Raw genomic sequence first — 14,368 nt, 5'->3', positions numbered from 1 at the left:
CCTGAGGAGGGAGCAGGGTCTTCCCCGCAACAGGGAAGAGCATTCCAGGCTGGGGGCACAGCCTGTGTGAAGGGGGCTGGGGCGCTCCCCAGGAGGACCTCTGGGAGCACCTTTGTGGGTCAGCCCCGGCCCCCAGAGACCTGCCACCGGACAGCATCTGGCCTACACTTCTGCTTCAGCTCCAAGACTGCTTCTAGAGCAGAGTCCCCTCTGCACCCCCATCCCTCCTGTGGTCAGTCCCAGCTCGGCGCCTCGTGAGCTGTGTGACCCCGGGCAGGTTCTGAGCCTCTCTGAGCCACAGTCTCCTCATCCGCGGGACATGGAGGATGAGTGAGCCCCGGCTGTGGCAGCGCTGGGATTCGTGGATGGCCTGCTTTCCACACCCAGTGCCCGACACCGTGCCTGGCACACGGCACTGTGGGGATGACCAGCCTGCTGGACGATGCGAGTCCCAGCCCTGCCGCTTCCTGGCTTGCAGCCTCGGGGAGCTGCTTACCCTCTCTCGTGGGCCTCAGTTTCCCAGTCAGTCAAATGGGACAGTGACTGGGCCCGTGCCTCCTGCAGGCTGGGGGGCTCAGGCCACCGGGCCTTCCTCCCTTGTCTGGGGGCTCAGGGCGGCGCTGGCGAGGACCCCCCAGGCACACCACCCGGAGAGCAGAGCCGGGCAGGCCGACTCTTTCTGGAAAGGACCGAGGGCGAGTCCAAGAGCGAGTCTGTGTGGCTTCGGGGTCACCCAGACTCTGTCTCAAGTATTCACGCTGCCGTCACAGAGAAAGGAGCCACGAATCATGATTTTCATGTCTCACAAAATATTATTCTTTTGACTTTTTTTCAACAACTTAAAAATGCGAAACAATTCCGAGCTCACAGGCTGAACAAAAACAGGCGGAGGGCAGGATTCGGGCCATGCTTTGCTCTGCCCTGCCTTTAACCCCTTAATCCTGCTTCCTCTCCTGGCTACCCTCACCACCCCCAGGCCTCAGTTTCCCCATCTATTAAAGGACCACGGCCCCTTCCAGCCCCAGACCCCTGATTGCTGCTCTTGGCCCACGGAGCGCGTCCAGGCTTCTCCTCGGTCCACCTGGCTCCCCGCAGCCGTGGGCAGGCCCCGGAGAGCGTCCGGGCATGGGACCCGTGCTCAGCAGCTCCCAGGGCACCAGGGAGGAGAGTCTGCACTGCAGTGTGGCCCCCCGCCCAGAGGCTGGGCACATGGTGGCTGGGGTGGACGCTTCCCGGGCACCTCTGAGCTCCCGCCCACATGCTGTCCTTGGCTACCCCGAGTCCTCCATCCCTGTACCCCCCACCCCTGGCATCGCTGGTGAGCCGAACAGAGGGTGTTGCGTGGTGAGGGACAGGAGCACCTTTCTCGGACCTCAAGCCCCCCCGGCCGCCCCCCAGGCCTCTGCAGCCCCAGACCGCACACTGATGCCCCTTCTGCCCCCGACTTGAGTCTCTCTTGCAGGCAGAATACAGGCTGTACAATGGGTCCGACAAGGAATGTGTGTCCCCAACAGCCAAGGTCACCAAGAAGGAAGCTCTCAAGGTGCGCACGGGCCCAGGAAGGGGACACAAGTATGTCATGTGCCAGAGGAATGGGCCAGTGAGGTCACCACACCCCAGCCTGCCAAAGGGAGGGGGCAGGCCACGTCCTGGCCACCTCCCTGCCCCCCCCCCCCGCTTCCTCTCCTCTCCTCTCCTCTTCTCTCCCTGCCCCTATCCTCACCACCCCCCACCCCGGGCTGGACCGTGGGGGCGCGGCAGGTGGGAGGAGCCGGGGCCGGGGCCAGCCCGGGCCTTGTCCCTTGACCTGCCCGCTGGGTGCCCGGGGTCCAGGCACAGAAAGAGAACTACCGGCAGGAGAAGAAGCGAGCCACGAAGCAGCTGTTCAGCGCCCTGACGGACCCCAGCGTGGTCATCATGGCTGACAGCCTCAAGGTAAGCGGGGCGGGCAGGTGGGTGTCCCGGGCTTGGCCACCTCCACCTCCAGTCAGGAGGCGGTTCGGCGTGTTTGGGACTGTGATCTGTGTCAGCGTCCTGCGGCGGCCCTGACCAAGGACCACGAGCTGGGGGCTTCGAGACCCACTGTCCCCAGTTCTGGAAGCCAGCGCCTGACATCGAGCTGTGGGCAGGGCCCCAGGCCTCCGGAAGCACTAAGGGGGGACACTTCCTGCTCCTCCAGCTTCTGGGGGCCCCAGGCTTCCCTGGGCTGCTGGACACGCCCCTCCACCCTCTGCCTTCGCGTGGCCCCTGTGTGTCTGTGTCCACATGTCACCCCACTTCAATGTGGCCTCATCTTTACCTCCTTAAATCTGCAGAGATCCTATGTCCAGTTGAGGTGGGGGTCCTGGCCCGCAGATGGGGTCCCAGGATGCGCACGGAGCCCTGGGCTGGGGCACAGAGCAGGGGAGGCTGCACTCTGGCTTCTCGGCTTGGGGTTCAGACCTCACTGAGCCCCGGGGACTTGTCTCCATGCCCCCCGTGGTAGAGGGAAAGCTGCTGAATCCTGGGGTTGCCTCAGAGGGCAAACAGGACAGGCCTATCAGCACCGGGTCATCTGCCGAGGACCTGGGCCCCCATGGGCTCCTTTTCTCCCCCCCACAAAATTATGAATAAAAAATGAGGCACAAAAGTGAATTTTTTTCTTTGGAATGAAAAGAAATGACAAATTTCACGATTTGCAGAGCTGACGACAGTCACGTCTGTGGCTGGCTCCTCCCGGGACCCCCGGAGGGCCTTGACCCTGGCCTTGAGCCTCCCCAGTAAATGCGTTCCTGGCTTCAGTGCCTTTCTCTGGATTCGCTGTCATTTATGCGCTCCTTGTACAATTCTCTAGCGTCTGTGCACCCCTCGTACAAGCCAAAAGAGGACTCTGCCCGCCACCCAGCGCCGCCCCCCACACTGTCCAGGTGCCCCTGGGGTGTCGGCCTCCCCAACAGCGGCGCCCCTCCCCGCAGATCCGGGGGACCCTGAAGAGCTGGACCAGACTGTGGTGCGTGCTGAAGCCGGGGGTGCTGCTCATCTACAAGACGCCCAAGGTGGGCCAGTGGGTAGGCACAGTCCTACTGCACTGCTGTGAGCTCATCGAGCGGCCCTCCAAGAAGGACGGCTTCTGCTTCAAGCTCTTCCACCCGCTGGACCAGTCCGTCTGGGCCGTGAAGGTACGGCAGCGGGGCACCCCGGGGCCAAAGGGGTCGGGCCCCGGGGGAGGAGTGAGGCCTGTGGACACCGTGTGGGAGGCTGGCACTGGGGGGCAGGCCAGGAGGCGAACCTCGGGGTTCCGGATGGGCCCATCACCACCCAGCTGCGGGGGGCCATGGGGTGGGTCCCTCGGGGACCGGGGATCAGATGTGGTCCCTGGCCCTCCAGGTGGATCCTCGGTGGGGCTGAGGGACGGGGCCGTGTGAGCAGCTGCTCCCAGCCCAGACCTCCCCGACCCAGCCTCCTAACTGGGAGCTGCCCGGCCCAGGACCAACGGGAGTCAGGTTACCAGATGAAATCCAGAATGTCCAGTTAAATTAGGATTTCAGACACACACCGAATAGTTCTTTTTAGTATAAGTATGTCCCAAATATTGCATGGGCTATACTCCTACTGGACAAAGCTGTATTCTTTCTTGAGATTTGAATTTAAGTGGGCATCCTGAATGTGCGTGTGCTGGTTCCGGCCATGCTAAAAGGGGGAGTCCAGAGCTAGAGAGCCGTGGACGGAGCCACCAGCTCCCTCTCCTCTCTTGGTCCCGGGTGGCTGGCGGGCCTGCGGCCACGTGTGTGTCAGTGGGGGTTTGCGTGAGTCTGCGTGACCTGGGTGTCCCCCCCAGGTGACACCAGATCTCTGTCTCCCCAGGGCCCCAAGGGCGAGAGTGTGGGCTCCATCACGCAGCCCCTCCCCAGTAGCTACCTGATCTTCAGGGCTGCCTCTGAGTCGGATGGTGAGTCCCCGCCTGCCCTGCGGGTCTCCCTGGTGACCCCGCACAACATGGGCGCCCTGGCCGACTTACAAACGGGTGCACATGACCACTATCAGTCCCTTCCAATGCCCCCCAAGAAAGGAGATGGCCAGATGCCACGGGACAAGCCCGGGCTCGGGCCAGGCAGGCCTCCCCCTTGCTAGTACCTCCCTGAGCCTCAGTTTCCCCAAAGTAAACCATGAATAGTAGCGCCCGGCTCCCCACTTGTCAGGACAACCTGATGACCTGATTTAAAGTCCTCAGATCACAGCTACTGTGCGCCAAGCGCTTGCCGGGCACCACTGAATCGGTGGGTTCTCCCGTTACCATCTACATGTAATGTATGACAAAAACGGGGCCCTGGCCACCTGCCAGCAAGGAAGGCCAGGCCTGGGTGGGGAATCCGAAGTGCCCCAGATGCAGTGCACGCTGTTGGAGCGCCCTCCAATGGCTGCTCCGGGTAAATGCGGCTGCCCCCTTCCAGGCCCTCAGGGCCCAGAGCCCGGAGCTGGTGGCCCGCCCGCTGGTGCTACACCACCCCCTGGTGGACAGACGCCACGTCCACGCTCCGGGAGGGACCGCTCGCGCTCTGGGAGCCCGCAGTCGAGGGGGAGAGAAAATCAGCTGTCAGACGAGGCCGATGGGGCTGAGGCATGAGCTGGGTCCCTGATGGGCTGGGGGCCATGAGCGGGGAGGGAGGGCCCACAGCCCCTGTGGGTATGAGGGTGGGCTTCCTGGAGGATGAGGAGGGGCTTCAAAGGATGCAGAGCACCCCAGAAGAGCACTTAATGGGGCAATGCCTCTGAGTGGAGGGGCTGCCGTTATTAATCACACCGGGACATCGGGGGGCATCTTGGTGGACACATGTCCCCAAAGCTGCTAACACCCCCGGGGACGTGGAGGTGGTGCTGGTCGAACCCTCTGGCAGCCTCCACCAGGAAGGCAGCAGGGATGGGAGGATTTGGCCGGCTCTGCCTCGGGTCGCCCACTGCCCTCCTGGTCCATCCACTCTCCACCCTCTGGAGCTGCCTCTCTCAGGCCCTGGCCAGCCCTCCCTCCACGACGCTCCAGCCCCCTCCCCAGCCTGCCCCCCACCCTCCGGCTCTGTGCTACAGGCCCGCGGGGGCCCCCCGTGCCCCCTGAGACCTCTGGCAGGCAGTTCTCATGACGTAGGGCCCTCCCCCCCAACTCCATATACCGAAGCTACGGGTGTCCGGGTGGACTTGAGGCTCTGAGTCTTGCTAAGGTGTGACCTTGAGGGAGTGCCGTGAGCATCCTCTGAAGGGCGTCTTCCTCCAGGCACGCATCTCTTCCTGGCTCGGCCTGCCGGCTAAGGCCTCGTCCTTGTTCACATCTGTCCCCCCCACACACACGCTCACATGCATGCACACCTACGCGGCAGCGGTACCCATGCCCCAGGAGGACGGGGAAGGGACAGGGGTGTCTCTGGCAGAGGGGGGCCTCCCTGGGCTTGCAGTGGACTCACCCCGTGCCGCCCTGCAGGCCGCTGCTGGCTGGACGCCCTGGAGCTGGCCCTGCGATGCTCCAGCCTCCTGCGACTCAGCACATGCAAGCAGGGCCGTGACGGGGAGCCCGGATCCTCGCCAGACGCGTCGCCCCCCTCGCTCTGTGGGCTGCCCCCCTCGGCCGCCATCCACGACCAGGACCTGTGCCCGTGAGCAGGGGCGTGACGGGCAAGGGCTGGCCCCTCCCAGAAGCCCAGGTCCCCTTCTGCTGGGGACCCCCAGGACCCTGGCTGTCTCTGGGACTGATATGAGGGGTCTCCTTGTATGTGGGCGGGGGGACCAAGCACCGTGGAGTCTGGCCACCCCAACCTCAGATCAGGAGGCAGGCCTCCTTCACTCCCCAGGGGTGGAGGCGCCCGGGCCGCGCCTCTGACCGGGGACCCACAGTGCCATCTGCCCCTCCAGGCTGAACAGGTCCTCCCTGGAGAACGATGCTTTCTCAGACAAGTCGGAGAGAGAGAACGCCGAGGAGTCGGATAACGAGACTCACGACCACAGCAGGAAGACCAACGAGAGCGGGAGCGCCCAGTCAGAGACCCTGGAGGGCCCCGTGCCAAGGGGGACCACGTACGTGGAGCAGGTCCACGAGGAGTTTGGGGAGGTGAGAGCCCGCCCCCCTGGAGAGCTGGGTGTCCCCCTGTACCTCACTGGCCTCCCTGAAGCAGACGGAGGCTGCAGAGCCTGGCCGGCCCCTCGGGCGGTGGGGGGGGCCTGTAGCGCCCCGGGGGCTGGGGGAGCAGATCAGGGTGGCCACAACTCGGGGAGCACAGGTGGTACGTTAGGGTTCGGCTGAGGGTGTTGGGAAAACCACTGGGGGGGTTAGGTGGGGACCCCTGGGGTCCAGGCGAGGCCTTCAGAAGGCTGAGGGGCGGAGGTAGAAGCCCGGGGCCCGCTAGGGAGGAGCAGTTCCCCGGAGGCCTTGGTCCCAGGTAGCCATGGAGAAGGGCCAGGTGGCGGGTTCAGGACACATGGGAGGTGGACGGACGGGTCCCAGTTCACCTCTGACAGCACCGTGGGGCTGGCAGCTGGGAGTAGGGACGGGCCCATGATGGGGGGAAATGGTGCCCGCGAGGGGCTCGAGGCAGAGAGCGGGCAGCCCGAGGGACCCTTCAGAGGCTGAGCACAGACGAGGCTCGGCTCCACAGGGGAACCTGGGGAGACCCGGCAGGAGACCTCAGGACAGGCGTGCGGGCACAGAGAGGCAAAGCAACTTGTTGAAGGCGGCCCAGCAGGGTGGTGACGGATCCTGCTCCTCCCTGGGGGTGGCTGCCGTCGGGCCACAAACACAGACAGCCCTGAGTTCACATCCCACCTCTGCCTCACGCCAGCTCTGAGAGCTCGGGCAAGTCAGCGGTCCCCTCTGTGAGGCAGGGGCGCCCACGGCAGGGGCCAGTGCAAGGAGGCGGCCTAGGGAGCAAGAAGGGGGGTGCATGGGCAGCCCAGACACGCCCTGCCTCCTGTGCCTGAATCCAGCTCCAGGCCTCCTCAGGAGCTGGGCTGGGCCCGCACAGGCCCCTCTGGGCGGGGGTGGGACCCTTGCCAAGGGAGGGCAGGGGTCAGACAGGGCAGGACTGGCTGGCCGTGTGGCGGGGGCCAGGCCGCGGAGGGGCACCTCCTGCAGCTAGAGCCAGCCGCCGCTGTCCCCCCCACCTGGCGGCTCCCCGGGCGGCGCGGAGCTGGGGCCCGACCGCAGCCCCTCTGCCAGCAGCTGGGCCAGGCGTCCCAGGTAGAGACCGTGTCGGAAGAGAACAAGAGTCTCATATGGGTCCTGCTGAGGCAGCTGCGGCCGGGCATGGACCTGTCCCGCGTGGTGCTGCCCACGTTCGTCCTGGAGCCCCGCTCCTTCCTCGACAAGCTCTCTGACTACTACTATCACGCCGACCTGCTGTCCAGGTGAGCGAGCGGGGGTGCCCTACGCACCCATGCACACCAGACCCCAGCTTCCCTTGGCCCCTGCCCCTACCCATCCCCCCCGGCCGTGGATGTTTCCGGAGGGGCCCTGGGGCCCAGGGCTGAGCTCCATCCATGGTCCCTGCTGGCTCAGCCTGCTTAGTGGGCCCAGTCTCTAAGACCAGGAGCAGCTCATGGGGGCGGGGGGGGAGAGGGCAGCTGTGTGTCAGGTCAGGGCCCCACCATCCAAGGTGAGTGTGGGGCAGCCCCCAGCACCTTCTGGTGTCCTGAGTTCTGGGCCCTGGCCTCAGTGCCCTCAAGCTGAAGCCCGAAGGCTGGAAAGGCTGGAAAGAGCCTGTGCAGAGGAGCTCCCGGAGGCCTTCCTGAAGGCAGAGGCACCCTGCCAGCCCTGAGCCGGCAACACCCTGCCTGCCCAGGCCCTCTGGTTAGGTGGAGAGTTCGGGTCCCTGTGGGAGGCTAGGAGACTCCCCATGGCCCCGGGGCTGGGCAGGACAGGAGGGGCCCGTGACCGGCGGGTGGAGGGCGGGAAGAGGGTGGCCGGGGACCCGGCCCGGGATGAGTCGTTCTCCCGTGCTGTCCCAGGGCTGCTCTGGAGGGGGACGCCTACAGCCGCATCAAGCTGGTACTGCAGTGGTATCTGTCTGGTTTCTACAAGAAGCCCAAGGTGAGAAGGGAGGCCCAGCGCGCCGTCCCCCCGGCCCCATACCTACCTGCCCCTCGGAGAGCCTGGGGCCACCCTGACCCCACACGGTCCCCGCCGCGGCCCCCAGGCCTCAGACATGGGGGCAGCACCCTGACCTACCACCCAGGGTCCTCATAGCCAGGCCAGGCCCACAGGGGTGGTCCCAGTTCCCTGCAGGGCCCAAGCGGGACCTCCACACCTCAGAGAAACAGCGACCACACACAGCGGTGCTGGGAAAGGGGCTCTCGACCCTGCACCTGGAGGAGCCCCTGGGACCTGTGGTTTTCATGGTGTGTCTCTTAGTCATAGAGACTTTTTGAGAACCCAAAACTTAGGCTCTGCTGAGCGCAGCGTGCTGGGGGGAGGGGGGAGGTAGTGAGAGGAGGGGCCCGCAGCCCCGCCCCCTCCCCTGGCCACCGTGGCGCCTGGTGGTTCCAGGCTGTGCGAGCGTGAAAGCATCATTCTGTTTCCATTTCACCGTGCACGTGGGGAACTGAGGCCCAGGGCTGGGCAGGGGCGGGCGAGTGACGGACCAGAGTCACACTTAGGCCCGAGCGCAGACGCGGCTCTCAAGGGCGGCAGCAGGTGTCCTCCCTGGGCATCTGCAGGCACTGAGTGCTCATGGAGCCTCGTTTCCAGGGGGAAGCGCACGTGTGCACACGCACACACAGATTCACACACGCGTGCACGCGCGCACACACAGCTGGAAGTGATGCGCCTGGCGGGTGGCGTGAAGGGGCAGCCGGCTGCTTCCGACCCGATCAGGGGGTCTGAGCCCCAGAAGGAGGGCTCTCCTGAGTGGGGGGAGCTTGCTCCCCCTGCAGTGGGGACGAACTTGGGCCATTTGGGGAGCAGAAAGGTGGTGAGCGGGGCTGAAGGGGAGGCGGGGGACAGGGGAGAAGGCCTGTGGGATTTGGGATTTTATGAAACGGTCAGTAGAAGCCACTGGGGCCTTGAACAGATTGTGCACCAGTTCCGTCCAAAGTTCAGGGACAGCACGACCTGGCGAGGGTCTCAGGTCCCCCTGGGAGCCAAGAACCAGACAGGACATCTCATAGGCTGCCCCTCAGAATGTGAACCACGGGCAAAGCATGTTCTCCCCAGAGCACAGTGGGGTGCAGTCCCCAGGTGCTGGTGGCAAACCAGGCCCTCCCATCTAGAGACCGCCTCCCTGTGGGCACCTGGGGGTGTGGGCAATGGGCAGCCAGCCCCCCACATTGCCCCTCGGTCCACACCCCATCCCACGTGGGTCCGTGGCCCACCTGGTTCCTCACATGAGCTTTCCATTTGTTGCTTGCAGGGAATCAAGAAGCCCTACAACCCCATCCTGGGGGAGACCTTCCGCTGCTGCTGGTTCCATCCCCAGACCAACAGCCACACCTTCTACATAGCGGAGCAGGCAAGGCCCCCACCGCCCCCAGGCTGGACACCGGGCTCCTCAGCCGGCAGAGTCTGAGCCCTGTGCGCGTTCCGGGTGCCCCCCCCACCCCGCCCATTGAGATTCCCCCAGGAGATGCAGGCCCAGCACTGTGACAGCAGGAAGGGTTTCCTCGGGAGGGGTCCATGCATCCCGTCCCCCCAGGGCATTCTGCAGATGGCCACCAGGCCCACGACTCAGTGTCCGCTTCCCTAAGCAGCAGTGGGAGCGGGAATGGCCCTGCGCCGCTCGGGGGGCCCGGAGGGACAAGGTGGGGCAGGGGGAGGGGGGCTGCTCATCAGGGAGCCGGGCTCTCTCCTCCCCCGGGGCCATTCCAGAGTGCCTCTCTGCCTGCAGGTGTCCCACCACCCTCCCGTGTCCGCCTTCCACGTCAGCAACCGGAAGGACGGCTTCTGCATTAGCGGCAGCATCACGGCTAAGTCCCGGTTTTACGGTGAGTGGGGGGTGGGGCTCCCCTGGGATCTCCCGGGGCCTGGGGGAGATGGGGGGACTGGGTCCCCGGATGCGGTGGCCAGGTTTCTCTCCCTCCCCACCTCTCCGGGTCAGGGACCTGGAGCCAGGCAGAGCCCGCGGGGCCCCCCCACCGCCGAGCCGTAGAGGGGGCACCGCTTGTGGGCGAGAACCTGCGTGATAAGACCCTGCTGTGCGGTTGGCCCGGCCACATCACATGTGCTGTGTCAGCACAGAGCGGAACTGTTCCGGGGCCACAGGAGTTCCATTGTGGGGGGGTGACAATCAGAGCAGGGGTTTGCATGCAGCCTCTAGCCTCAGAAGCCCTCCCTGGGAGCCGGGCCTTGTGCGCCCTGGGTCAGGGCGCTTTTCCAGAATCTGAGTGTCAGGGAGGTGAAGTGACCCACAGCTTAGGTGAGAGGCCCAGCTGCCCCACGGTCACCCGGCTGGAGGGACCAGGAATGCTTCGCACCTGCTAGAAGGGAGCTCAGACCGTGTGACTTAGGGGGTGGGCCCCCAGGTCCTGAGGTCCCATGTCTGCTCACTGGTCCCACCCACCACCACCCCATCTCTCCAGGGAACTCGCTGTCGGCTCTGCTGGACGGCAAGGCCACGCTCACCTTCCTGAACCTGGCAGAGGACTATACCCTCACCATGCCCTACGCCCACTGTAAAGGTGAGAGGCCCCCCGCCCACCAGGAGGGCAGAGCCCCGGCCGGCGCCCTCAGCGGGACGCTCTTGTCCTTGTTTGTTTGTTGAGGGTTCATCCTGGCTCTTTGATGACTTCCTAGCCTGGAAAGTTGTCTGACAAAATGTTTTCAACTCGAAGCGCCCACTTCCTGTCACAAGAGCCCACTTCCTGTCACAGACCGCAAACCAGATCTGCTTCTTAAGAGTGGTTTTGTCATTGTTTCTAGAACTTTCCAGTAAAAGAAACATAAGCATCTTTTTTTTTTAAGATTAAAATGGATCATGAGTTTACAGGTTTCCAATCCGGATCCAAGAGGGTGGGTGTCTGTAACCCATTGGCCTGACAGCTGAACCGTCTCCCCCCTCTCCCCTTGCGTCCCCCCTCCCCACCCCCAACCCTGGCGGGAAAGCCCCTTTGTAAACAACACCGCTCTGGGCTGTCGTTACTCTCCCTTAGCCACTTCACACACACAGTCAGAGTAACACTAACCAGCCCTACCCCCAACAAGCCGAGGCTGCAAACAGCCCGAGCCGAACCCGAGCCGAGCCGTTTCCTTTTGGGGATTGATTTGTCCTAAGCATACCCCAATGGGATTTGTAAACTCGGCAGGAATAACCCCCCTCCAGTATCACACCACCAGGCAGACACCCACTTCCTTTTTGTTTTGTTTCATTTTCCTTTTGCTCCCAGTTGCTTTTGTGATTTCATTTTGTAGGTCATTATGGAAATGCAGTATTTACCTGGATCCAAAGTTCGAAACTACAAAAGCAGGTGTAGTCAGAGAAAGCTGGCGTGTCTCTCTCTCTCTCTCTCTCTCTCTCTCTCTCTCTCTCGGGATCCCCGCACCCCCTGCCCTCCAGCTGCCTCTCCCACTTGGAGCATCCTGGATGGCTCCCGGGGCAAGCCGCATGCAGGAGCGTGGGGCTCCCCTCCTGTGCACTGGCGGGATTTGGGGGCACTCCCAGCCCTTCTGCTCTTTCCCTGGGCTTGCCTTTTTTATCTTTTCATTCTATCCCACACGTCCAAGTGTTTTATAATACACACAGCTCTTCTCTTTAGTTAGATTAAGTCCTCCACATGGCAAGAAACAGAAGATTCGTTCTTTCTTTCATTAATTAAAAAGTATTTGTATTAGGGACGCCTGGGGGGCTCAGTCGGTTAAGCGTCTGCCTTCGGCTCGGGTCATGATCCCGGGGTACTGGGATCGAGTCCGGCATCGGGCTCCCTGCTCAGCAGGGAGTCTGCTTCTCCCTCTGCCCCTCCCCCCTGCTCTTGTGCTCTCTCTCTGTCAAATAAATAGATGAGTGTAATCTTTAATAAATATATATATAATGCATGTATTAGTTTAAACAAACACGCCGGGCCAGTCCTGGGCACAGCAGCGAGCAGGGAAGATGGAGGAGCCCACCTTGGGGCCCGAACTACAGAGCAAATGACAGATGGTAATGAGCATTTCATGGGGGCAGTGGGGCCCCTGGGAGCCTGGAAAGGGTGTCCTGGAGGAAGGAACCTGCCAAGGGCAGGACATTCCCTGGACAGAGCAACTCTCGGGCAGAGGCCCTGGGGGCAGAGGGTCACTGAGGAAACATGCGTGGGCCGGGTTCTGCCTCCCGCCCCCACCAGCTCCTCTCCATCCCAGAGGCTCTGCCCCCGGGGGCTCCTGTCCTCTCCCCCAGGCTCTGACACCGGCCTCCTCGGGGTCAGCGGTGCTGTGTGGGGACGCAGTGCTAGGACTGAGCAGGAGACTGTGTTTCAGGGATCCTGTATGGCGCCATGACCATGGAGCTGGGCGGGAGAGTGACCATCGAGTGTGAGAAGACCAACTTCCAAGCTGAGCTGGAATTCAAGCTCAAGGTAGCACTTCAGCCACTGGAGGGCCTTGAGCAGAGTGGGCTCGGGCCGGGGGGGCCCCCTCCGCACCCCAGGGATGGTTTCTGGAGCAGATGCACTCAGGAGGGGGCAGCTCTTGGCATCTCCGTAGCATAGCCAGGGCCCAGAGAGAGGAAGGGGCTCCTGCAGGCCGCACAGCGGAGCCAGGACAGGCCCAGACCCCTTCCCAGCCATGGGGCGCACAGGCCTGGTAGGCCCCCTGCATCCTTGAGCTCAAGCTGAGGCATTGGGCGAGTGTGGCAGCCTCCAGCTTTGGGTCCCATCCAGGCCGGCCTCCCACGTCCCAGGGGCTGAGAGCCGGCACCTCGTGAGGAAGGGGCCTCCTCCTCCCCGGCTCACTGCGGGGCGCCAGGGCGCTGGGGAGGCCGCCGGCCCCTCACCAGCCCTGTCTCGGGGTGTCCCCACAGCCTTTCTTTGGGGGCAGCACCAGCATCAACCAGATCTCGGGGAAGATCACGTCAGGGGAGGAGGTCGTCGCGCGTCTCAGCGGGCACTGGGTAAGAGGCTGCCGTCCGGGGCAGGCACAGGCGGGCCCATGGGCATAGGAACAGCCGCGGGGCCAACCTCTCTGTTCCTGCCTGGGCCATCTGGGGCAGGACCGAGAAGTGTTCCTCAAGGAGGAGGGCCGAGGAAGCGTGGAGCTCTTCTGGAACCCGAGCAGGGAGGTCCGGGGACAGAGGCTGAAGAGGCACACGGTGCTGTTGGAAGACCAGACAGAGCTGGAGTCGGAGAGGTGAGGCGCCCGCGGGCACTTGCCGGATCCCCAGACCCAGGTCTGGCGTGGCTGGGCAGGGTTTCCGTGCAGCGAGCATGACCTGGGGTGCCCCTGGCAGGGAGGGGTGGACCAGAGGGGACCCCCCCATGACAGACGCCATGTCCTGCTGGGGCAGCTGAGGGAGAGGGAATGAGGCCTGGGAACAGCAGATGCCCAGCTGCTCCACAGGGAGTACCCTGCCGGTGGGGGTATGAGCTCAGGGTCGAGGAGAACCACCTCACTTTGAATCACCAGCGCTCTAAGACACTCAGGCTCCCCAGGAGAGAGTGAGCTCCCTGTCCCTGGAGGCAAGCAAGTGGAGGTTGCTCTCTAAGCCTCCCCTCCGGCCCCCAGGGGGTGGGACCGTCCAGATCACCTGCTCAGAGCACGTGCCCCACCCCCAGGCTCTGGCAGCACGTCACCAGGGCCATCGGCGAGGGCGACCAGCACAAGGCCACACAGGAGAAGTCTTCATTGGAGGAGATGCAGCGTCAGCGGATCCGCGAGCGCCAGCAGAACCTCGTGCCCTGGAAACCACAGCTGTTCCGGCTGGACCCTGCCACCCAGGAGTGGCGCTACCAGCATGAGGAGTGAGTGCGGCTGGGGGGCTCCCCTGGAGGGGCGAGTGATGGGGGAGGAGGGGTTCCTGTGGGGGCTCGCTGGCCGGCCCCGGCAGTAGGTCCTCTCTGGGGCTCTGGCCACTGCTGGGAAGCTGGGGCTGGGCCGAGATGGGGCCCCCTCCTCCCAGGGGCCACTGCCCCTGCCAACAGACGCCCTCTGGACCCTCCAGTCGTAGCCCCTGGGACCCCCTGAAGGACATCGCCCAGTTTGAGCAAGACGGGGTCTTGCACACAGTGCGGCGGGAGACCATGGCCCACCAGACCACCTTCCTGGGCAGCCCGGGGCCCAGGCACCAGGTCAGCTCCCCCAGGGTCCCTGCCCGGGGTCAACTTCAGCAGTAGGAAGGGACTGTCAGGCTGTAGGTGAGGCCGTCTCTCCCACCCTCACTCTTGCCTGCCTGCCCCTCCCCCACGCACTCACACCCCCCCCCCCCCCCCCCCCCCCCGGCCCCCCCCCCCC

The 14,368-nt window shown here is 64.2% G+C and overlaps 1 protein-coding gene across 1 annotated transcript in view; it reads left to right on the top strand.

Moving 5' to 3' along the window:
- The window catches only part of OSBPL5 (oxysterol binding protein like 5), a 20,438-nt gene extending 6,188 nt beyond the window's left edge, over positions 1-14,250 (top strand). The window contains exons 6-21 of the mRNA XM_044919540.1: positions 1,463-1,543; positions 1,834-1,935; positions 2,955-3,158; positions 3,844-3,928; positions 5,450-5,621; positions 5,878-6,073; positions 7,181-7,365; positions 7,966-8,047; positions 9,366-9,464; positions 9,840-9,936; positions 10,531-10,629; positions 12,401-12,498; positions 12,942-13,031; positions 13,131-13,267; positions 13,693-13,878; positions 14,079-14,250. Coding sequence (XP_044775475.1) covers positions 1,463-1,543; positions 1,834-1,935; positions 2,955-3,158; positions 3,844-3,928; positions 5,450-5,621; positions 5,878-6,073; positions 7,181-7,365; positions 7,966-8,047; positions 9,366-9,464; positions 9,840-9,936; positions 10,531-10,629; positions 12,401-12,498; positions 12,942-13,031; positions 13,131-13,267; positions 13,693-13,878; positions 14,079-14,250 — 2,085 coding nt within the window. The remainder of the gene's footprint in view (positions 1-1,462; positions 1,544-1,833; positions 1,936-2,954; positions 3,159-3,843; positions 3,929-5,449; positions 5,622-5,877; positions 6,074-7,180; positions 7,366-7,965; positions 8,048-9,365; positions 9,465-9,839; positions 9,937-10,530; positions 10,630-12,400; positions 12,499-12,941; positions 13,032-13,130; positions 13,268-13,692; positions 13,879-14,078) is intronic.
- The last annotated feature ends 118 nt before the right edge of the window (positions 14,251-14,368 follow it).

The sequence above is a fragment of the Neomonachus schauinslandi genome, chromosome 11, assembly GCF_002201575.2.
Source record: "Neomonachus schauinslandi chromosome 11, ASM220157v2, whole genome shotgun sequence".
Classification (NCBI taxonomy): Eukaryota; Metazoa; Chordata; class Mammalia; order Carnivora; family Phocidae; genus Neomonachus; species Neomonachus schauinslandi.
The sequence above is the reverse complement of the archived record's forward strand: the minus strand, read 5'-3'. Positions and strand labels throughout refer to the sequence as shown.